This window comes from Carcharhinus amblyrhynchos, chromosome 16, assembly GCF_965287045.1.
Source record: "Carcharhinus amblyrhynchos chromosome 16, sCarAmb.v2.hapA, whole genome shotgun sequence".
In the NCBI taxonomy this organism is placed as follows: domain Eukaryota; kingdom Metazoa; phylum Chordata; class Chondrichthyes; order Carcharhiniformes; family Carcharhinidae; genus Carcharhinus; species Carcharhinus amblyrhynchos.
Genome location: NC_137339.1, coordinates 20,896,120 through 20,920,787, shown reverse-complemented (window position 1 = coordinate 20,920,787; position 24,668 = coordinate 20,896,120). Strand labels below are relative to the sequence as shown.

At 42.7% G+C, this 24,668-nt stretch overlaps 1 protein-coding gene across 5 annotated transcripts in view; it reads right to left on the bottom strand.

Annotated features, from left to right (window-relative positions):
* Nucleotides 1-24,668, bottom strand: part of LOC145353875 (receptor-type tyrosine-protein phosphatase T-like) — a 1,296,999-nt gene that overhangs the window by 18,023 nt on the left and 1,254,308 nt on the right. For all 5 annotated transcript variants that reach the window (XM_080204786.1, XM_080204787.1, XM_080204789.1 and 2 more), the window contains 7 exons: nt 19,901-20,017; nt 12,245-12,399; nt 11,821-11,956; nt 6,621-6,770; nt 4,216-4,389; nt 2,577-2,708; nt 207-332 (listed from right to left, as the gene is read on the bottom strand). In XM_080204786.1, the coding sequence (XP_080060912.1) occupies nt 207-332; nt 2,577-2,708; nt 4,216-4,389; nt 6,621-6,770; nt 11,821-11,956; nt 12,245-12,399; nt 19,901-20,017 (990 nt within the window). The remainder of the gene's footprint in view (nt 1-206; nt 333-2,576; nt 2,709-4,215; nt 4,390-6,620; nt 6,771-11,820; nt 11,957-12,244; nt 12,400-19,900; nt 20,018-24,668) is intronic.

The window sequence follows — 24,668 nt, the reverse complement described above, 5'->3', positions numbered from 1 at the left end:
ACTTGTAATAGCCACAAGAACGAATGGTTAAAACCCCTAAGGACAGAGAACAAATTTATTTCAAACATTCTAATAACCAGAGTTCACAGAAGGGTTATTTTAAGGAAATGTAAATGTTTTCTATATGATTTTAATGTCTGTACAATTTAGACTACAAGAACGTCCACAATGAACATACGTAACAGTATTCAAAATGTCAGCCTTACTCGTGCCATATTGTAGATCCGAAAAACTCGAACAATGATGTCCTCTTCAAAGTCTGCTGAGATGAACTCCACTTGGATAGGGCCATAGCAACATAAACTTTTCTCCGGCCAGTACTGAATGCAGAGCTGGGTAAAAAACACAAGAAGTTATGGACTTGACACAAAAACTAAGACTCAAAACATTGAGTTTCATTAGTGTCACTGTCAATATAGAATTATCTGTGGGTTCAAATTTGTCCACTTTTTAAATACATAGGAACATATATAGAAACTGGAAGCAAGAGTAGGCCATCCGGCCCTTCGAGCCTGCTCCTTCATTCATTATGATCATGGCTGATCGTCCAATTCAATACTTTGATTCCGCCATATCCCTTGATTCTTTTAGCCCCAAAAGCTACGTCCGATTTCTACTTGAAGTCACACAACGTTTTGGCCTCAACTATTTTGTGTGGTAGTGAATTCCACAGATTCACCACTCTTTGGGTGAAGAAATAATCAAATCACTGATGTGTCTTCTTACTCCAAACATTTCCCTATCTGCTTCAAGAAGACAACCATCATCCTAGTAAAAGAAAAGCCAAGCTTATACTTAATAAGTATCGTCCAGTGGCTCTGACATCCATCATTATGAAGTGTTTCAAAAGGCTAGTCATTTAACGAATCAATTCCAGCCTCCCGGATTGCCTGGACCCACTACAGTTCGTTTATTGCCGCAATAGGTCGACAGCAGGTGCCATCTCTCTGGCCTGCACTCAACTCTGGAATACCTAAATAACAAAGATACCTATGTCAGACTCCTATTTATTGACTACAGCTCAACCTTCAACACCATTATCCTACGAAACTTGTCCCCAAACTCCATGGCCTGGGCCTCGGCTCCTCCCTCTGCGACTGGATGCTGAACTTCCTAATCCACAGACCACAATCACTAAGGAGAGGCAACAACAACACCTCCTCCATGATCATCCTCAACACCGGTGCCCCACAAGGCTGTGTTCTCAGCCCCCTACTACACTCCTTATACACCAATGACTGTGTGGCCAAATTTCCCTCCAATTTGATTTTCAAGTTTGCTGACGACACCACCGTAGTGGGTCAGATCTCAAACAGTGATGAGACAGAGTACAGGAATGAGACAGGGAATCTGGTGAACAGGTGCGGGACAATAATCTCTCCCTCAATGTCAACAAAACAAAGGAGATTGTCATCGACTTCAGGAAGCGTAGTGGAGAAAATGCTCTTGTCTACATCAATGAGGACAAAGTAGAAAGGGTCAAAAATTTCATGTTTTTAGGTGTCCAGGTCACCAACAACCTGTCCTGGTCCCCCCATGCTGACACTATAGTTAGAAAGCCCACGAACACCTCTTCTTTCTCAGAATAGTTTGGCTCCTGCTCTGCCCAAAACCACAAGGAACTACAAAAGGTTGTGAATATAGCCCAATCCATCATCATGTAAACCAGCCTCCCATCCATTGACTCTGTCTACACTTCCTGCTGCCTCGGCAAAGCAGGCAGTATCATTAAGGAGCCCACGCACCCTGGAATTCTCTCTTCCACCTTCTTCCATTGGGAAAAAGATACAAAAGTCTGAGGTCATGCACCAACCGATTCAAGAACAGCTTCTTCCCTGCTGCTGTCAGACTTTCGAATGGACCTAACTAACATTAAGTTGGCCTTTCTTTACACCCTTGCTCTGACTGCCACACTACATTCTGCACTCTATCGTTTCCTGTTCTATGAACAGTAGACTTTGTCTGTATAGTACACAAGAAATTATACTTTTCACTGTGACACATGTGGCAATAATAAATCAAATCAAATCAAATTTCTTCACTTCTGCTGCTCTCTGCATGAAACTGTTTTGGTGTAAATAATTATGACAGACGCATGGCAAAGTCTAGAAATCATGAGTAACTGTGTTGGCTGGATGAATATTTAACACATCTGAATTACCTACATCCAATGTTTTACCAGAGATTTTCCTCTGAAATCTATTGTAAAGATGAGGAACATTTTTTTTAAAAGTTACAAATGTTTTAATCCACCTATGTAACAATGTAACTTTTAGGTGGCTACATCTCTTTAAATTCATGCCTTACCTCTTTAACGATGGCTTATCTGCAACTTGCCACTTAGTATGAGTCCCAACATGATCCAAGAACCTGACCCCAGTGTTTAAGTTAAGCTAACCACATAACATCAGATAGACTCAGTGCATTAATAATTTAGAGAACGTTAATAAGGGCAGCCCTTGCATACACTCCCCCCACCCCCAAATAACACCCTATCAAAACTGCACACTTGTAACTTTTCCATGTTGCAGAGGAAACTAATGGAGATGGATACAGACCTTGTTCATTTTCCCTACCTGTGCAGCATCAAGTTCATTCAACATTACTATTGCTGAGCAATGGTAATCGAACACTAGTCTCCAGAAATCGGTCACAGTATTTGGCAAAGGATGCTGTGTGACAATGAACGCTGCAGGCTGCTTGTGGCTCTGAGAAAGTGACAAGAAGCAACGTTCTTAGTTGACTCGGTCATATGTAATTATGTGTTTATTTCAACAACACAAAATACATCAGCGACATAAATTTAACTTCAAAAAATAATGCCAGAAATTACTTTTTCTCGGTTAGAGATAGATTTAAGAGATCCATCTGAAGTCCAGAGGTAACTGTGAGAACAAGAATATTGACAGATGAAGAACTTTGAAAGGTGGAATCCATTCAGATGAAAGATGTTGACTAGACTCGATCAGTCAGGATGTGTGACCCGAAGGGCATTGATGAATGTAGGACAATATTTATTATTTAAAGAGTGGACAGGATTGGCTGATGGCTGGAACAAATTTTTGAATAGAGATGACAAGGGATCTCTGAGTAACTGGAGGACTGCAGAGAAAACAATTTAAATGGAAAAATTGACAATCAGGAGCATAAACTTGTTGGAATGCCATTTGACGATAATGTGTTTAGAAATGCAGAGCTCTTGGCCCTATCACAGACTGGGAGTAAGGAAGGCAAAATATTGGAAAGGGATACACCCAAGGGCATACATTTGTAGATGAGAAATCTGCATTGGGACTTGCTGGTGTCGAAAGACCCAGGATCTCACAGGGATTCAACCTGATGCCAGTCATCAGAGCAGCACACAAACCAGTTCATATTTACTCAGATTAAATAAACTAGAGTCGGAGATATGAGAAAGCTGGATGGCAGACCTCTTTGCCATTACTATTGCATCACAGTATTACTGGCTGCAGGTTTATCAGAAAGGGGTCAGTCTTGACCACTGTTTTATAATTACTTTCTTGCAGGATCACTTCAGTTCTAATACAATTTGTCAAGAAATCTGTCAGGGAAACCCAAGAAATTGTAATATTTTTCTGTTGGTCATATTCTAGCTGTTTTTTTAACTGTTAGGGAAAGGCTTGAAACAACTAGCTTTGAGGGTAGTTAAATGAAGGCTGTTTGGAACTGTTTGAAGTATTGGTACAGTGTAAAACCATTAACTGGGAGTTACAGACACTTTCACTGGTGGGATTCTCTGATCCCGCTGCAGTGGATGGCGATTTGGCTGGGTGCCAAATTCTCCAACTTGGCTGCAGCGACAGCTTGGCATGAACGGCCAATAAGATCGCACACGTTGTCTTTTTTTAAGCGTAGTTCTGCTTTTGTTCATTGTTTACCTGATTTCTTAATAAACATTTACTTTGCTATAAAATCATCACCAGCAGTTGGGGGACATCATTTCTGGGTTTCAAAACCTCTCCTCATACTGTACAAATTGCAAACACAAACATGAGGGCAGTTGGTCCAAGATTCTCTTCTGGGATTCCCTTAACAAAAGTTACACTATATTTTTTTAATAAGATTAGTGTAGAAATATCTGTTTTTATACAATCAGCATTTGATGTATTTTCACATTAGTATAGCCATACTCAGTAAATCAAAAAGTCAAGCTGCAATGTTTGAAACAACAAGCAAAATAATTTTTTCACTTACATCCATGAGTGCAGCGTTCATGTAGTTGTTTGTTTCACCATCTACAGAAATAAGGAACGGGAGACATCTGTCTGGAGGGAGCACGTCCATATTACGGTTCTTGTCATGATTGCGAGGTAATAGACCAACACTGCAATCCTCAGCTCGGACACGAGGAGTTACAATATTTAATGTCTGCAAATTAAAGTTCCAAAGGAGGAAACTGAGTGAGTGTCATTTTTCTTCTCATCCTTTACATAAGCTAAACTGACAGACGGATTTTTGGCTTCAGTTGGCCAGGGAGGACTCTGGAGCAGGCTGCAAGGCCTGGGGGTTGGGGGGGAGAGGGGGAAGCAGGGCGTAGTGGGAGGGGTGGAATTAGTATGATCTGATCCTTAATCACAGCTGTGATGTCTGGGGCTCCAAAGACTCCAAACCACAGTTGCGTAATGTGTCCAATTATGGTGTGCAGTCTGATCCTTGACCATGAAGGAAGCAAGAAGTGTGATCCAAGTGGTGGTGAAGGTGGGAGGGGGGGCATTGGTGGGGGAAGGCTGTTGAGGAGAGTTGATCCCTGACTCAGAGGCCTTTTGTTGTGTGTGGAGGTCTATTTGGAGGGTGTTGAGTAGCTGCAGCGGATACTTACACGGGCTGAGGGAAAGCAGTCCTGTTCCCCAGGCCCACAAGCTGCGCTGCAAAGACTTCTCCTGAAGCTGTCTTTGCCTGAATTCAGCTGTTGGGTTTTCAGAGGCCACGGAAACCCAGCAAGTAACAGATAAACCAAGAGAAAAAAAGATTAAATAAGAATCTGCCAACCTCATTAAAATATTCAAATTGTTGATTCGCATAATGGGAGTGGTGTTGCCAGCCCCTTGTGTTGCTTCTGGAAGTCAACAGGTTGGACTTGGGTTGAAGACTCTTCAACTTTTAATCCTGTTACCCTAACCCAACCCACCCATTTCTGGTTGTGAAATTCCAGCCCATAATGACTGGAGCTTTTCGTCCTCTACGTGGAAGGATATTTCTAAGGAGATAGTGATTTTTTAAACCACATGATTTCTCCTGTTTCGGTACAGATGCATATGCTTTACTGGAAAGGAAAATTGCTCAAATTGCTCATTTATATTTAAATTCCTACAATAATTAGAACAGTTTTGCAGAATCTCAAGCGCGCCATTTTCCCAATGTTTTAGTCCATTCTTAAGGGCTTTTAACTATGATTTGCCACCAAGGGACAGTGTGATCATTTGCTTTTCCCCAACTGAGCAGAAAAGAAAAATTCACAGGCATTAATCTTTAAAATATAGAAATACTCTGCGTCTTAACTAGCATACTCAATACCTCCCCATGAAATAAGATTTTATTTCTACTTAGAAGACCACATGTTGGTTTGCATGAAAAGCGTATTCAAGCTCACACTTCCAAATAATCGATTCTATTTTTTCTGAAATGACTCTCATGCCCTGGTCTCAATCATCCTTCTTGGCAATTCAGGCCAGCTACTGACCGACCTCTGTGCAGAGAATGCTTTGATATTCACAACGATGAATCTACTCATTTTGTCTTGTTCCCATGTATGTTTGAGAGAATTGTACTGGGTTTAAGTCCTCTATTAAGCTAAGTATCTTATATACCTCTGCAAGTTGCTCTTTATGGCCCCTCTAACATCCAGTTTAGCTCCACTGCCGTGCCCTGCACTGCTTATGGGTCCTGAATGGCTTCCATACATTTTGGCAACCAGGCTATGTACAGAGCACTATACAGATTTAACACAAACTCAATTGAAAACTCAGCATTCTGTTTGTTTTGCATCTTGCCAGCAATGCATTGTTTGGACAGAGGGTGCGATGAATCACTCTTACCTTTGCCTTCATATCCCTGCCCTCCATGAACAAGAGAAAACCCAACACTGGACACCCCAGTCACCTCAACCACACACAAAAATAAAAAATGCTGGAAAATCTCAGCAGGTCTGACAGCATCTGTGGAGATAGAATAGAGCCAGCTTTTCCAGTCTAGGTGACGCTTCAAACGGCAGATCTATTCTCTATTTTTTGTTTTAGTTTCAGATTTCAGCATCCGTGGTATTTTGCCTTTACCCTAGTCACCTCTTCAGTTGTACGTTAGCTCCCGTTAGAACTGTTACTAATCTGCATCCATGAATTAGTTTTGCAATACAGAATCTCAATATAGCCAACACCATATGGCTTTCTAAACTATTCAGAGTGGAACCCTATTCAAAACAGTCAATGATGGTGGTTGGCCTAGATCCATTCCAAAAGTCAAGTTAGCTATCATCTATCAGGCTCTCTACCATTTTGTTTATAATCCTGATCCTCCATTCATACATAAACTTCATAACTTAAAAGCATCTACTTCATCAATTTATTTTCTTTTTGCAATTATGTTTATTAGATCTTGGTCACCTGAAACTCGTCTTTGATCTGGCTGGAGTTGGTTTGTGGGTCCACTTTGCTGATGTTATAAAACATAGCTCTGAATTCACAGACTGGTATCGTTGTGTTTCCACATAAGCATGCCTCCAAAATTGCATCATGGACAAAGACATATTGCTCCTACAGCACAAAAGCATAAAAGAAATACAGTTTAGATATAACTGCATCCAATTTTTTACATTATCCGTTTCCGTGTTAGCCCTGAAACACTGTATCAATAACACTTTCAGATTTCCCAGTTATGCTGTGGGATATTAATATATAAACACTTCACATGTATCTCTGAAATTCCTCTCTACTTTAAGCAGGATTATCCTTCCACTAAGCAAGTGGAGAGATGATTTATCAAACTTGTTTGAGTCTGTTCTTCCATGAGGATCAAAACACAGTAACTTCATTGCAGTGTTAATGCAAACCTTTTGTTTTTATTCATTCGTGGAAACTGAACATCACTGGCTGGCTATCATTTATTGCCATCTCTAATTGCCCAAGGGCAGTTGAGAGTCAATCACGTTGCTGTGTCTCTGGAGTAACATGTAGGCCAGATCAGGTCAGGATGGCAGATTTCCTTTTCTGAAGGGCTTTAGTGAACCAGTTGGGTTTTTCTGACAATCGATGACGGTTTCACAGTTATCAGTGGATTCTTAATTCCAGATATTTTTAATATGAATTCAAATTTCACTATCTGCCGTGGCAGGATTTGAACCTGGGTCCCCAGAACATTAACTGAGTTTCTGGATTAATAGTCTAGCGATAATACCACTCGGCCATCTCCTCCCCTCCTACTTGTGACACTAATAAATAAACTTAACTTATGCTTAACTTAAAACCCATAGAATCTTGTGACTGTTTTCAGTGACCAAGTGTTTTAAATCTCAAACTTTGTCCACTTTAAGCAAAATGTTATTGGTTCTTAACTGGGTCGTACCAACAACTTGGGGGTCTGGCCAAGGATCCTAGCCAGGTATCAATGGAGAGAGTGTCTAAGCACAGATATAGATTCTTGTACTGACAAATTGACAGGCAGTGCATGTGCAGAATAGCAGAGCACTTCAAAATATGAGACAATTTTAGCATCAACTCCCTGCGGTATTCAAAAGTGATGGTATCTCTCAAGTTCTGTGCTCCTGGTTCATTCCAGCCATCTGGCAGGGATTTTGCAAGGTTCAGTCAATCTGGCATGTGTAACATCAGTCCCCAGTTAATGGATGCAGTGACCAAACAGATGGAATATTTGCTTCATTGATTGCGGTGCATGAACAGCAAGAGCAAAACAGATCTATAATTTAACTGGTTTTGTAAAACTATTGATGGCAAATGAATTGATTAATGCTTAACTGCAAAGACCTTTCATTAAAGATGAAGGGTATTCTACTGATAATCTCTACATTGAACGGAATAAGTTGTCTATTCTCGTTGGGTTCAACTTAATGAAACCAGGATGCATTGCCAGTGCAAATTAGAAATTCAAGCGTGCAGGTCTCCCGATTTTCTGACAATTTTATCACCTCATAGAATCCCCACAGTGCAGAAGGAGGCTATTTGGCCCATTAAGCCCACGCCGACAACAATTCCCACCCAGGCCCTATCCCCGTAACACCACATATTTACCCTGACACTGAGGGGGAATTTAGCATGGCCAATCCATCTAACCAGCACATCTGGAAACGGAGCACCCAGAGGAAGCACATAAGAAAACATCCAAACTGCACCCAGGCAGCCACCCAAGGCTGGAACTGAACCCAGGTCCCTGGCACTGTGAGGAAGCAGTGCCAATCAATCGTGCCACCTTATCTTTCATTGTGCGCTTAACACCATAAGATTCTGAGATGGATCTCGGGTAAATTTGACAATTTAAACTTCCTGGCACACTGCTGCATTCAGCAGGAACCACATATTGGGAATTAAGTTGTTATTGTCATATTAATTACTATGTATACTTGTGTAAACGTCCATATTTGATTTGATTTATTATTGTCACATGTATTGCGGTACAGCGTAAAGTATTGTTTCTTGCGCGCTAAACAGACAAAACATACCAAATAAAGAGTACACAGGGGAGAAGGAAAGGAGAGGTCGCAGAATGTAATCTTACAGTCAAAGTTAGAGTGTAGAGGAAGATCAGTTTAATATAAGGTACGTCATTTCAAAAGTCTGATAGCAGCAGGGAAGAAGCTGCTTTCGAGTTGGTTGGTACATGATCCCAGACTTTTGTAAACTTTCCCTTATGGAAAAAGGTGGAAGAGAGAATGTCTGGGGTGCAGGGGGTCCTTGATTGTGCTGGCTGCTTTCCCGAGGCAGCGGGAAGTGTGGACAGAGTCAGAGCCAACTCAAGATTTTTGGCTTAGAAGTTCGTAATTTTTCATTTACTTCATTTACTTTAAAGTCGACCTTAGTTTTTCAGGGATCAAAGCCCAGAAGTTTTAAGGCTGAAGTATAATCCTGGAGATGTTTCAGATGCTCAAATCACAAGAACTGTCAAAGGAACATTATCAGCAGTGCAGATTTTCCAAGGTAATAAAAATCCTTCTGATGCTTGAAACTTGGTCTCGCTCGATATTAGTTCAAAGATGTGCTGGTTAGGTTGATCGGCCATGCTAAAATTGCCCCTTAGTGTCCTGAGATGTGTAGGTTAAAGGGATTAGTGGGTAAAATGTGTAGGGATATGGGGGTAAGGCTGGGTGGGTTGTGGTTGGTGCAGGCTTGATGGGCCGAATGGCCTCTTTCTGCACTGTAGGGATTCTACGATTCTATGATATTTAGCATCTTAACGGAGAATTCTGGTATCATTATTTGGCCCATCTCCCTGGGGGTTATAACCAACAAGATACTTACATTTATGCAGCGTTTTATCCAGCCATTAAATAACTTCGAAGCACTTCACACAGTGAATTGCTTTTCTTGAAGTTGAGTGGTCATTATTATGTAGATACTATTATGAAATAACCATTCTGCGACTGTAATGTCCTGGAAACAGTAATAGCTTGAATGATCAGTTAATGCAGTGGTTGCTGTTATTGGCTGAGGGAGGCAAGATTGCCCAGATAATGCAAGGACTCCTTTGCTTTTTTTTAAAAGATGTCTAACAGCTGTATGAACAGTGTCTTGGATTTAATGTCTTATTTGAAGGCAGGCACCACTGATAGTTCAGTGAGCCTTCAGTACTGTAACGAAATATAGTGAATATTAGGTGTCTGATATCAGACATAAAACAGTGACCTTCTAACCCAGAGGTCATAATTTTACCAACTGGGCTTAACTCAGTTGCTTATTTCACGCAGAGGACAAGCTTGCATTTCCAGGAGGGAGAGACCATTTTCAGATTGCCTCATCCCGCTGATTGGAACCTCTTCCTTTCATACTCCCGTAGATGTCGCAAGTTATAGAACAGAAAAGAGCCTATAAGCCACCGAAATGTGGTGGTATTCTGAGACAATGGTCTTCACCTCTGTGTTAAGCATCACCTGGTGTAGTTCAGCCTCCACTTTCGTATTGCAGTCTGTGCTGCACTTTCTGCACAGGAAAGCAGTGGGCCGGGAAGGTGCATGATTCACTGGTCTCTGTTTCTCCGGGTCCATTTTTCAGCCGGCTGAGCTTTTCCTTTCTGCTCGCCTCTTCCAGTGCCTGTCCAGTCAGCCTCCAGAGGTTACAGCTGTTGGCGACTGTCTCTCAGTTGGCAGTGTCAATGTCTGCCATCTTTATATCTCACTCATAGCTGTCCCAGTAGCAAAGGTTTGGATGTCTAGGGGGTAATGGCCAAGTGGCCAATTCACCATACAGAAGCTCTTTGGGTCTATGGCCATCACCCTTCTGGTGAATATGACCAAGCCAGCACAGGTATTGTTGGCTTCGGAATTAGTGCATTTTGATATACGTTGTGATAAGCATGCTCTAAGGCACCTTGTCCTATCAAGAGAATACGTCTGAGGTAGAATATGTCTGAAGGTGGAAACTGTTTAGCCTTTTCTCCCCTAACCCACTGAGAAGAAAAACAACCTGATGGCACAGTGGTTAGCATTGCTGCCTCACAGCGCCAGGGACCCGGGTTCAATTTCTGGATTGGGTCACTGTCTGTGTGGAGTTTGCACATTCTCCCAGTGTCTGCGTGGGTTTCCTCCAGGTGCCCCGGTTTCTTCCTACAGTCCAAAGATGTGCGGGTTAAGTGGATTGACCATGCTGAATTCTCCTTCTGTGTACCCGAGCAGGCGCTGGAGTATGACGACTGCGGGATCTTCACAGTAACTTCATTGCAGTGTTAACGTAAGCCTACTTGTGACACTAATAAATAAATAAATAAAATAAATTGAATGGGATGGAACGTGTCAGTTATCTACTTCCCTTATGCAACAATAGCATATAGTACGAAGTTGCAGGTACGCTATCTCCAACCTACAAAGAGAGGGTACAGAAAAGGTTCAGCAGGATGTTGCCTGGTTTGGAGGATATTAGCTACGAGGAGACATTGGACAAACTTGGTTTGTTTTCACTTGAACGTCGGAGACTGAGGTGGGTGGGTGGGTCGGGGGCGACCCGATAGAAGTTTACAAAATTTTGAAATGCATGGATCGGATGGATAATCGGAGTCTTTTTCCTAGGATGGAAGTGCCAGTTACCAGGGAACATAGGTTTACAGTAAAAGGGGGAAAGTTTAAAGGAGATGGGAGAGGCTAGTTTTTTGCACAGGGGATGGCTAAATGCCTGAAATATGCTGCCAAAGGAGGTGGTAGATACAACAGCAATGTTTAAAAGGCATCGTGACAGGTATATGAATAAACAGAGAGTAGAGGGATACAGGCTAGGTTGGTTGGCCATGCTAAATGACCCTCATGTCAGGGAATTATCAGGGTGAAAATGTGGGGTTACGGCCTATGTGGGATTGTGGTCGTTGCAGACTCGATAGGCCAAATGGTCTCCTGCGCTTTAGGGATTCTGTTCTGTTCTATGATTATAACAGAAAAAATCATTTTGGAATGGGCTGAAAATCTATTCGCTTTCGGTCAAGATGCAATTCAATTAACATTTCTACACTTTTCCAGTGACAAAAATATACTGATAACATTTACTACATTAATCGAAAGGGAAACTTTTACTGGACAAAAATGAAAGAGCAAAATCAAAGGTAAAATCTCACAACAGTGAAATCATTCTGAATAAATCTCATCATCAATACCTCTGTCTGTACCATGTTGACTCTCTGTGAGCGAAGTTCTCGGACACAATTGTAAATGTCCACGACACCTTCACTTTCTGCCATGTCAAGCATTATGTCAATAGCAATAAAACATCCCGTCCTCCCTGCGCCCGCACTGAAACACAAAAATGTCACAACAATGAGAGAAAAGCAACACACTGCTTAAAGCAATCTGGATGTCCAATTGTAACACTCATTTTACTTTTAGCTGCATCAAAATAGAATAAAATTCAGGGACATTAAAAGTGGGTTTCACTTTTACTTCATTTTTTTCCACTTCTTGTAATCCTTAATGCAACTGCATTTATTTTTGGTACAAACAGTATAAAAACGGTAATAGTCGAGTGATAAATGGATTGAGTGTCAAGTGGTGAATAAAATGTATACTTTGGCTATGACATACCTGCAATGTACTATAATGGGACCAACATCAGTTGGGTTCAGGAACTTCACTTGTCTTACAAATCCCAATAAACCTGTTGCATAGCATGGTACTCCGTGATCAGGCCAGCTAGTGAAGTGGAACTGTCTAATCTCCCGGATTTCATGATTACCCTTCTATAAAGGAAAGAAGTCAAAATGAGATATTCACATTATAAAAAAAAGGTTCTCTTCTACTTATTTCATTGAATGCCCACTTTATATAGATACAAGCAAAGACTTGTATTCATATATATTTATATTCATAGTCTTTGCTTGTATCTAAATAAAGATACTGGGAAGATCCTGCAGTAGCCCAGCAGCCAATGTTTGTCCTCAGAGCTCACTGCTCTTAAGTGATTGGGGGAAGGTGGGTTCAGGATATTGAATTTGATGATCAGCCAAGATCAAACTGAATGGTGGAGCAGGCTCGAAGAGCCGATCGGCCTACTCCTGCTTCTAGTTTCTATACTCTGAAACTGAAAAATCAGGCAGTTTCGATATCATCCAGCCAATCGCAATGCCCACGGCAGCAAGGTGAATACTCTACCCCTTTCTGTCTTTCAGTATTATGTTTTAACAAGTTAATATTTGAAGGATTCTGCAAGAGGTTTTTGATTTGAAATGTTGACTGGAATTCTCCAGCTGTTCACGCCAATGGGATTCTCAGGTACTGCTGTAGTGACGGGAGATTTGGCTGAGTGTCAAATTCTGCATTCTCACTGGCAATGGCAGCACGGTATGAATATTCACCTTGTTTCTCTCTCCAAAGATGCTGCCAGGCCTGCTGAGCATTTCCAACATTTTGTTTTTATTTCAGATTTCCAGCATTCGGGTGATTTTGTAGGTGTAATTTTCAAACACAGCTAAGGTTTACATCCTTCCAGTGCCTGTTCACTCAGCTTCATGTAGCAGATGATGTTGCATTCGTTAATTAAAGTGTGCAAGCACTTACTTTCACTCAATGATGCCCCAAATCATAGAATCTCTACAGTGCAAAATGAGGCCATTCGGCCCATCGAACCTGCACCAACAACAATCTTACCCGCGCCCTATTCCTGTAACACCACGTATTTCCCTGCTAATTCCCCCGACACAAAGGGGCAATATACCATGGCCAATCTACCTAATATGCACACCTTTGGACTATAGCACCTGGAGGAAACCCATGCAGACACGGGGAGAACGTGCAAACTCCACACAGTCACCCGAGACTGGAATTGAATCCAGATCCCTGCAGTGTGAGGCAGCAGTGCTAACCAACTGTGCCATCGTGCCGCCCCTGCGTATTAACACTAGGATAGTATTCTTCCTTTTCTTTGTTGCTCTTTTTCAAATGATAAAACACCTTGTAGTGGTGGACTTTGAGTTGATCTCTTTGCTGATGTATAGCCAGGTTTATTACATAGAGCGTTAGCTTGAAGTTGACAGCCTTATCAGTTAAGGTCAGGTTTATGAAAGAATTTTAAACACTTCCTTCTTCGTCTATTTTACAAGCCCTCTGCAAGTTGTAGCTTACGAACGAATAAGCAATTTTTAAACTGGTTAACTAGTAATTTAGGTGCCTGATAATTGTGAAAGGTACATTCAGGATTAGTTTACTTCACCTTTATTAACAGTGACTTGATTTAATTTTTATTAAAACTCCAGAAGCAAAGTTGTGAATATCAGCCATCAGATTGGTTTTTGTTATTTTCTACAATCTGGGAGGCAATCAGCCATGCACTGGTAAAAAATGTTTACCCCCATAGTCTGTCACGTTTGCCAGATATTGGTAAAGTTTCAGGAAAATGTGGTGACGTCTGGGTCAGTGCAAAATGCAGCATGTTGTTTTGGTGTAGAATTTAGTCCAAGTTCCCTTTAGGTTCTGTGTACATTGTGTACAATTGTTTTTATTGTTGTCAGGCGATGGTCTGTAAAGGCTGCCAGTACAAAAACATTTAATCTGGGTGTACATTTTTTTAATTCATTCCTGGGACATGGGCTTGCTAGGCCGTAACAGAGGGCAGCTGAGAGTTAACCACATCGCTGTGGTCCTGGAGTCACATGTAGGCCAGACCAGGTAAGGACGGCAGATTTCCTTCCCTAAAGGACATTACTGAACCAGATGGGTTTTTCTGACAATGGTTTCATGGACATCAGTTGATTCTCAATTCCAGATATTTTTATTAAATACAAATTCCCCAACTGCCGCAGTGGGATTTGAACCCCGGGTCCCCAGAATATTAGCTGAGTTTCTGGATTAATAGTCTAGCAATTAAACCACTAGGCCATCACCTTCCCAAGACAATGTGATGTTATGTGTCATTCTGTGCCAGTGGTACCAGGTAATTATTGCTCGACTTGCAGTGCCTCCAGTTCTGCTTGCTCTACAAATCAACACTTGTATAGAAAATTATGGCACTGTGCTTGCGGCAAAGTGTATTCCCATGTTGGGGAAAGATAGTGTAAAGAAATACAAAGCTCCCTCGATGATGAAAGAGATACAGACTGAGAAGAAGCCGAAAAAAATTGCATATGGCAGATGTCAGGTGGATTATACAATTGAGAACTAAACTGAATATAGAAGCTCTCAGAGGGGAAATTTAAAAATAAATAAGAGAAGCAAAGACTGAGTATGAGAAGGGACTGGCCTAATGTAAAAGGGAATTCAAATGTCTTCCATAGGCATAAAAATAGTAAAAGGATGGAGAAAAGAGAGGGGGGGAGGTACTGATTTAGGGACTAAAAGAACTCACACAGGAGGCATTGGCTGAGATATTAAATCAATACTTTGCATCTACCTCCGTCAAGGAAGCAGATTCTGCCCTGGTCACAGTGGAAGGGAGGTTAAATTTTGTGGGGCCAATGTAGATCTCATCCACGGTAGGGGAACCAATGAGAAACACCAGTCAGTTCCACGGGTGAAGCCCGATAGAGTATGGATGGGATAGGAATCATGGGGTGGGGGTTGCAGAATGGAGATGGGGCAGGGGATCAGAAGCAAGGACAGGGTGGTGGCATTTTGCAGCCCCTCTCCTTCTTGCTGCTAAGTCTCTCAATTGTTAGAGTAATGCGACTCCTGTTAAATCCCTGACTTGACAGCAAAGTTACAGCCTATGGAATCAATGTGACACTAGTAGCTTGGATTCAAAAACTGGCTGAGTAACACGAAATAGATGGTTGTTTATTGGACTGGAGGAAGGTGCACAGTGGGGGTCTCTGGGGGTCGGTGTTAGGAATCCTGCTTTTCTTGATACATGTTGATGACCTTGACATAGCCTCATCGGCTACAATTTCAAAATCTGCAAAAGGCACAAAACTTGGAAGTATTGTGAAATGTGAAGAGGATGGTGTAGAACTTCAAGAGGACATAGACAAACTGATAGAATGGATGGACACGTTGCAGATTAAATTTGATTCATCTGATGGGAAGTATGAGGGGAGGCAATAGAAGGTAAAAGATATAATTCTGAAAAGGAAGTGCAGGAGCAAAGGAACAAACCATTGATGATGGCTGAGAAGGCAGTTACTGAAAACTTTGAATACAAGATTACTTATCTCTACTGAGACTGCAGCATGAGGTATGAGATTTTTGTGGGGATTTAATGAAGAGTACATTTTCTGCAGTTTAGAGTCCAGTAATTTTGGATTAAAAACAGCTGCTGGCGAATGAGACTCAAGGGCTGAAACAATTGAGTTGGAAGTGAGAGAACATGGAAAGCATAGGCCTAATTGGAAAGACTTTGGCCATGATCCTATCTTCTTGCCCCACTGGCTGATGGGCTGATGAGCCAGCAACATCATGAGAGAACCAAGTTATCAGATTTGTGCCCGATTTCTCACCTCCTGGTTTGGGGGGTGGGGGGGGGGGGGGCGGTGGTGGTGATCAGCTGTGGAACCTCGCAGTAGCAAGGGGGGTGGAATTCAGCCATGAAGGCCTGCAGTAGTTGGAGGAGGCAGTAACCGTCAGATCCCTGTGCTCCCAGAACATCGAAATGTAAGCATACACAATTGCGCCCTCTGCTGCTATCTGCCGGCTTTCAGCCGAGCTCGGCCCCTGAGAAATAAGTTTGGCCGCAATTTTTTGACAGAGTCAGGTAAGATTCAATTTTTAACTCGCCCAAAAAAAGGCACAGATTTCTCCCATTATCACCCTCATTTGGCACTTACAATTTTTTTGGTAAGATCGCCCCCTGTGAGATTGCACGCTGAGATGTATCATTGTTATATCGAGTAAAGTGAAATTTACCTTTTTATTTGAAATATCTTTCACCTGTTAATTGATGCTGATTTTAGATGATTTGTTACACTAAAAGTGATTTTCCTGTGGCTTTCTTTCCGTTGGTGTTGAGGAGATTTCCTTCCTTTCAAAAAAGTTATCAATCTCTATGGGTCCATGAATTTGGAACTCAAATGTTAGAAGCTACGTGCTTGTGGTGCTGAAGTCAAATGCATACAGAGATAATAGCCCCAGTGACAAGTGGTTGTCACTTTATCAATGGTGACATGTCTAATTACAGTCTAACAACACATATCAACTAACATGACAACTTAGATGCTGGATATGAAATGTCACATCAGTGTAGGTTCAGGTAATCAGTGCTAATTGGGAAACGCCCTTGTAAAATTCTAATGAAATGCCCTTTGCTCTGGCACTGTAGGAAAAAGTCCTAATATGGCCCTTTTACAGGGGCAGAAATTTACCTTTTAATAGCAGCTAATCATTTACTGTCATGCTATTGACTCACGTGATGGATATTGTCAGGATGATTATAGTAAAGCAACATTCAACTCACAATCTGGGAGACCTAAGCTATTATTTCCAAGGACTGCATAATTGCACATCAAGGAGTCTTGGCACAGACATGCAGTCTTCCAAAATTCTTATATTCTTACATTCAGCACTGCACACTGCAATCTTGCATACAAGTTATCTCCCTTTAGCTGGTGGTGGGAGATTTGGCTCCATAGCATTTGACTCCATATTCCTATTAATTTGCATATATCTCAAGTTGCTGCTGCAAGTAATTCTGATGTTCAGACCTGGTATTTATTCTACAAATAGAAAACAGAGTATCAAAATTCCCTCCCACAAGAAACACTGGGGAAAACCATCAAATAAGAAATTCAAAAGCAGATGAGGTTAAATTGACAGGATTTCCATCCCTGAATTTCCAAGGCCCTGAGATTGCATGTTTTTTTTATTCATTCGTGGGACATGGACGTCACTGGCTGGCCAGCATTTATCGCCCATCCCTAGTTGCCCGAGGTGCTGGTGAGCTGCTTTGTTGAATCACTGCAGTCCATGTGCTGTGGGTTGACCCATAATGCCATTAGGGAGGGAATTCCAGGATGTCCAGTGACTGTGAAGGAATGGTGATATATTCCCAAGTCAGGAAAGTGAGTGGCTTGGGCGGGGAGATCTTGCAGGTGGTGGTGTTTCCATTTATTTGCTGCTCTTGTCCTTCTGGATAGAAGTGGTCGTGGGTTTGGAAGGTGCTGTCTAAGGATCTTCAGTGAACGGTTGCATTGCATCTTGTAGATAGTACACACTGCTGCTACTGAGTGTCGGTGGTAGAGAGATTGAATGTTTGTAGATGTGTTGCCAATCATGCGGGCTGCTTTATCCTGGATGGTGTCAAGCTACTTGAGTGTTGTTGGTACTGCACCCACCAGGCAAGTGGGGAGAATTCCACCACACTCCTGACTTGTAGATGATGGATAAGTTTTGGAGAGTCAGGAGGTGAGTTACTTGCCACAGTATTCCTAGCCTCTGATCTGCTCTTGTAGCCACTGTGTTTATGTGGTGGGCCCAGTTGTGTTTCTGGTCAATGGTAACCCCAAAGATGTTGACAGTGGGGGGATTCAGTGATGGTTACACCATTGAATGTCAAGGGGTGATGGTTAGAGTGTCTCTTATTGGTGATGATCATTGCCTGGCATTTGTGTGGCGCGAATGTTATTTGCCACTGTTAGCCCAAGCCTGGATATTGTTCTTGTTGCATTTGAACCTGGACTGCTTTAGTATCTGAGGAGTCGTGAATGGTTCTGAACATTGTGCAATCATCGGCAAGCATCCCCATTTCTGACTTTATGATGGAGGGAAGGTCATTGATGGAGCGGTTGAAAATTGTTGGGTCTAGTCACTACCCTGAGGAACTCCTGCAGGGATGTCCTGGAGCTGAGATCACTGACCCTCCACAACCATAACCATCTTCCTATGTATCAGGTATGACTCCAACCAGCGGAGAGTTTGCCCCCAACACTGATTGATTCCTATGCAGTTTGGAGATCTGGTTAGTAAAACACTCAGTCATTCAGGTCTAATCTATGCTGGAATCTCTTATTTTAGCAGGAAAACCGGTAGGACAGTGGTTAGCACTGCTGCTTCACAGCTCCAGGGTCCTGGGTTCAATTCCTGGCTCGGGTCACTGTCTGTGTGGAGTTTGCACATTCTCCTCGTGTCTGCGTGGGTTTCCTCCGGGTGCTCCGGTTTCCTCCCACAGTCCAAAGATGTGCGGGTTATGTTGATTGGCTATGCTAAGAAATTGCCCCTTAGTGTCCAGGGATGTGTAGGTTAGAGGGATTAGCGGGTATGATATGGGGGTGGGTCCTGGGTGGGATTGTGTTTGGTGCAGACTCGATGGGCTGAAGGGCCTCTTTCTGCACTGTAGGGTTCTATGATTCTATGAAAAGCCAGAATTGCGCTGAGAGAACTGGCATTCTCTGTCTCAACACGATCCATTGACTTCTGTTGCCAAGTGCATGTGTGGAAATTCAGGTGAGGATCTGACTAAGTTCACTTGGTTTCATGTCCTTCCCATTATTTGATAGCCCACCAACAGTCATAGTATATGCTACTCGGCAGAGGTATCCAGGGATATCCAGAATCTACCCCAGCAAGCAATAGCAAGGTCAGTCAGCAATGAAATAAACTGTCTGAAAACCAAACCAACGCTTGCTAACCTATCATCAAAATTTTGTCATCAAAGTATGAAATTTTTCAGAGTGGTTCCACCACAGAGCAATTAATTATATCAATAATTACTTATGGCATTGCCAGTCAAAATGCCATACATCAGAACTATTATTTGGTTTAATCAATTTGATTATTTTATTTGCAGATATTTATTCTACTTCAGTGTTATAGAAATACAATATACAAACATTAATCTGACAGTATCTGTATTCATTGCACTTTCCAGCATTAAGATGCATTTTTTAAGTAATTTGTGGGACATGGGCGTTACTGGCTGGCCAGCACTTATTGCCCATCCCTAGTTGTCCTTGAACTGAATGGCTTGTTTGGCCATTTCAGAGGCAGTTGAGAGCCAACCACATTGCTGTGACTCTGGAATCACATGTAGGCCAGACCAGGTAAGGACGGCAGATTTCCTTCCCTGGAGAACATGCGTGAACTAGATGGGTTTTTCCGACAATTGACAATGGTTTCATGGTCACCAGTAGACTCTTAATTCCAGATTCCTTTTTGAATTGTATTCAAATTTCATTATCTTCTGTGGAGGATTTGAACCCGGGTCCCCAGAACATTAGTTGAGTTTCTGGATTAATAGTGTAGCGATAATATCACTAGGTTATTGCCTCCTCCTGTAGATTTTGAAACATCTTACTGCCTGAAGTGGTGAATTTTACGTACCTTTTGAACTGTGAAAGTCCGTATAACGTATTCTGCTAGTGGTTCTGTCTCAACAAGTGTGACTTTAATGTCTCCATATAGTTCGGTATCATCTGGCCAGTATCTGCAGCATTTCACCTGGTGCAGAAAGAAAAGGAAAAGGATTCTGACTGTGAATTAGCAAAGATTAGCATTGATGCAGTGACTGCTGTGTGATAAGTTCCTAAGGGAGATTTTTCACCCCCTTTTTCAGTGGGTGGGAATGGCGGAGGGGATGGGGAATCGAGTGGGTGTCCCAGAAGGCTTTTACGCCAATGGGAATTCTCCTCTTGATCATCCACCCCCACCCTCCCGCCCACCAGTGATATAACGGCGTTCTCACCATGCAAAGACGGGAGCCCTATTTGGAATACATTTTAATATAATTAGCGGGCCTCCCCACTGTGACATCTACACACATAGGAAAGCCCTCTCCCAGCCCCCACCACCTGCTGTTGGCATGACATCATATTGGGGTGGGGGGGGGTTACAACAGGACTTTAGAAACAGGAAACTGGCAGCTGGCAATTAGAACCTGGTGGCAGTGAGCCCCCATGGACGGTAACCTGGCACTGCCCCCTGCAACATTCCTGATTTCTTTAACCTCCCTAACTATCCCTGCCTTTAGGTCACTCCTTTCTCTTGCACCAAACATTTGGTCACCCACCCTAATATCTCTGAATGTGATTGTTATTTATTAGTGCGACGAGTAGGCTTACATTAACACTGCAATGAAGTTACTACGAAAATCCCCTCGTCGCCACACTCCAGCACCTGTTCGGGTACACTGACGGAGAATTTAGCATGGCCAATGCGCTGAACTAGCACGACTTTCTGACTGTGAGAGGGAAACTGGAGCGCCTGGAGGAGACCCACGCAGAAGAATGTGAAGAGTCTGCACAGACAATGACCAAAGCGGGGAATCGAACCCGGGTCCCTGGTGATGTGAGGCAGCAGTACTAACCACTGTGCCACCGTGCTGCCCAATTTGGCTGGATGTATAATTTTGTTCAAAGCTCATATGATGTGCCTTTGAATATTTGCTATGGTAAGAATGTTATGCAAATCTAAGTTATTGTGAAGCACTTGACTGCAATTCTATAAAGGCCACTGACTTCACAGCACAAACAAGTGAAAATAATTCTCACAGGAACAGCCAAATTGAATATTAAACAGAGTAATACAGTATTCATAAGTTTAAATTTAGTCGCTTGGTAGTACAGAACTTGAGCAACACACACAAATGAGTCATGTTTTCTTTCTTTCATGGGATGTGGGCATCACTGACAAGGCCAGCATTGGTACCCAACTCTAATTACCCTCAAACTGAATGGCTTCATTCGCCATTTCACTGGGCAGTTGAGAGTTAATCTATGGGCCTGGGGTTAAAGAAAGGTTGCTCTCCAAATTTTCCAGTCCCCCCACCCCTGCACCAATTCCAAACACAGGCAGGACTGGAAAATCACCACCAATGAGTTGGGCTGGCTGTGGCCTGTTTACATGTGCTCGAAGCTACATGTAGTCACACACCCAGTCCGTTGGAAACTGAAAGCACATTACTGTACATAGTGCCTTTTTCAACCCTACAAAAGCCTGGGGGACAGCAATTTCCTGGTTTGTTCCCCATGGAACTGCCTTGATCAATTAGAATTGACCTGCCGTGTTTGAATTTAAATAAAAGCTTTGTGGTTAACTGTTCTCTGGTACATTCTCCATGGCAATACTGCTACCAATCACAGTCCAATTGCCAAACAATTTTCTCATCCAGTGTAAATTGTTCTTCTCTTTAAAATATGTCCGCATGGGTTTCCTCCAGGTGCTACGGTTTCCTCCCACAGTCCAAAGATGTGCTGGTTAGGTGGACTGGTCACGCTAAATTGTCCCTACTGTCAAGGGGATTAGCAGGGTAAATATGTGGGGTTACGGGAATAGGCCTGGGTGAGACTGTGGTCGGTGCAGACTTGATGGGCCAAAGGCCTCCTTCTGCACTTAGTGATTCTACGATTCTGTGATTCTATGAAACGATGTTCTGACGAATCTATCCTGATGAGTGTCAGGTGGAAAGCTTCAAAGGCATGTATGTTTTTTCAGCAGTAAACATGTTTACATTTAGCGAAGATCTGCTCTGAGCATAGTGTGTTGCTTTGCAGGTGTCCAGTTTGGAGAATCATTAAAAATAATCACTAGAAAATAATGAGGGCCACAAACTGGGCAGACTGATCCCCTCACCTGATCCTCTGATCCAAGTTTCTGTGTAGCAAGGCTTTCTGCTTTGAGCCTCCAGATGCAAAATTTAAAAATTTGCATTTATGTAGCATTCTTCTCATACTAATACATCCAAAGGCGCTTTAGTCAATTATTTATTACTGATGTATAAACACTTTTGAACATTTGCAGTAAGTTCACATTCATTGCATCAGCCATCACTGTATCCCGTAAATTGTGACTTTCTGTGAAAAGAAATATCTTTTGAAATCTAACTTATTCCTATGCTGACATAACTTACATTTGTCCCCCCAGTTCTCCCTAACCAATTTAACTCAAATAGCCTATCCACGTTGATCACATTTAATCCATTTATTACTTTGAATACATTCAGTTGCACCCCTGCTTGGAATATACATGATTACATTAGCTCCACCCAGAGTATAATGTTAACTTTATCTGTATCAACTACCAACTTCTTATAACTTACTTTTTCTCATGTGATGTCTGAGCACCCTGACAAATTTTTATATCATCCTAGAAATTGCAGAGCAATTCCCAAACAACTTTAACCAGATCACTGACAAAGATGAAGAGGGCCCAGTACAGATCCTCGGCTGATATCACTAAAAATTGGTCTCCATGCAGAACCACAGCCATTAGTAACAACCCTGCGCCAATGGAAATGTAACCAATTTCTTATCAAAGCCCTGATACACTTGTTGGACTCTAAGGTATGAAGTAACCTATCGTGTAACAACGTAAAATGGGTAACCTGCATCCAACACCTCATTTTCTTTCTTCACATGAGAATATTCCAAAGCAGATACGTGTGCACCATTCACCCAGAAAGTTCCAACTTCCTATGAGCAGATTTCCAACGTAAGAAGTCTCACAACACCAGGTTAAAGTCCAACAGGTTTATTTGGTAGCAAACGCCACTAGCTTTCAGGGCTCTGCCCCTTTGTTAGGTGAGTGGGGCGTTCTGATCACAAACTGGGCATATAAAGGCACACACTCAGTTTACAGAATACTGATTAGAATGCGAGTCTTTACAGCTAATCAAGTCTTAAAGGTGCAGACAATGTGCATGGAGATAGCATTAAGCATCAGATTTCCAATTCTCAGTGCCCTCTGAGAATGTCTCTGACACTGATCTCAGTGTTGGAGACTTGGGCTTAATGCTCTATATTTACCGACTGTTTCTCTAAGACGGCATGGTGGCACAGTGGTTAGCACTGCTGCCACACAGCGCTAGGGACCAGGGTTCAATTCCAGGCTTGGGACAGTATCTATGTGGAGTCTGCATGTTTTCCCTGTGTCTGCGTGGGTTTCCTCTGGGTGCTCCGTTTCCTCCCACAGTCCAAAGATGTGCAGGTTAGCTTGATTGGCCGTACTAAATTTATGTTAGTTTCAGGGGATTAACAGGGTAAACGTGTGGGGTTACGGGAATAGGGCCTGGGTGGGATTGTTGTTGGTGCAGACTCGATGGACCAAATGACTTCCCTTTGTAGTGCAGGGATTCTATGATTCTCCCGCTGTTAATCCCAGGCATTGGTCACTGACTAATAATGGGAGCCGTAATGGAAAAGCTTAAAAAATACCTACCCGCACTTCAGGAAATGGTCACATCTTCCCTCACAGATCGTCACCTCTGACACTGCTCACCCACTCACCTGCACCCCAACAATACTCAGACCCCTCCCCTACATCCCAACAATACTCACCCTCCTCCTCACCAGCCCCAAATTCCTAATTTCCCTCCCTCTTGCACCCACAATAACCTTCCCTCCCCCATCTCCTGTGTTGCCCACTTTTTCTCTCTTATTCCCCCACTGTACTCACCTTCCAACCTGGCTCAGCATTCCTCCCTCATTCCCAAACAGTGCTCACCCTCCTTTACTCCTAATAATATGCTCATTCCTGGCTAACTTTCCCTCCCTCAGCCCTGGCAGTGCTCAGCTATTCCCCTAGCTCACCTTCCAGACTCACTGGCTCTTGAATGGGTGATGTCTGACCTTCGGGTAAGCGTTCTCCAAGGTGGCCTTCACGACACACGACAGCGCAGAGTTGCTGAGCAGAGACTGATAGCCAAGTTCCGCACACATGAGGACGGTCTCAACAGGGATCTTGGGTTCATGTTGCACTATCTGTAACCCCCGTGACTTGCCTGGGTTTGCAAAACCTCACTTACTGTACAGTCTGGAGACAATACACATCTCCTTAACCTGTGATCAGTGCTCCTTCCACTCACATTGTCGGCCACTTTAGGACTTGAACAGCAGGTTAGGTGTAAAGATTCGCATTCTAATCAGTTATCTGTAAACTGTCTGTGCTTTATATGCTCTGTCTGAGGCCAGAACTGTCCATTCACCTGACGAAGGGGGTAACCCCGAAAGCTAGTGAGTTTACTATCAAATAAATTGGTTGGACTTAAACCTGGTGTTGTCAGACTTTTTACTGATGTCAGAAGAGCCAGCATTGCCTGGGGGTGGTGGTGGCCTCGGAAGATAAAAGCCCGATCGATCAATGCCAGAAAATACGT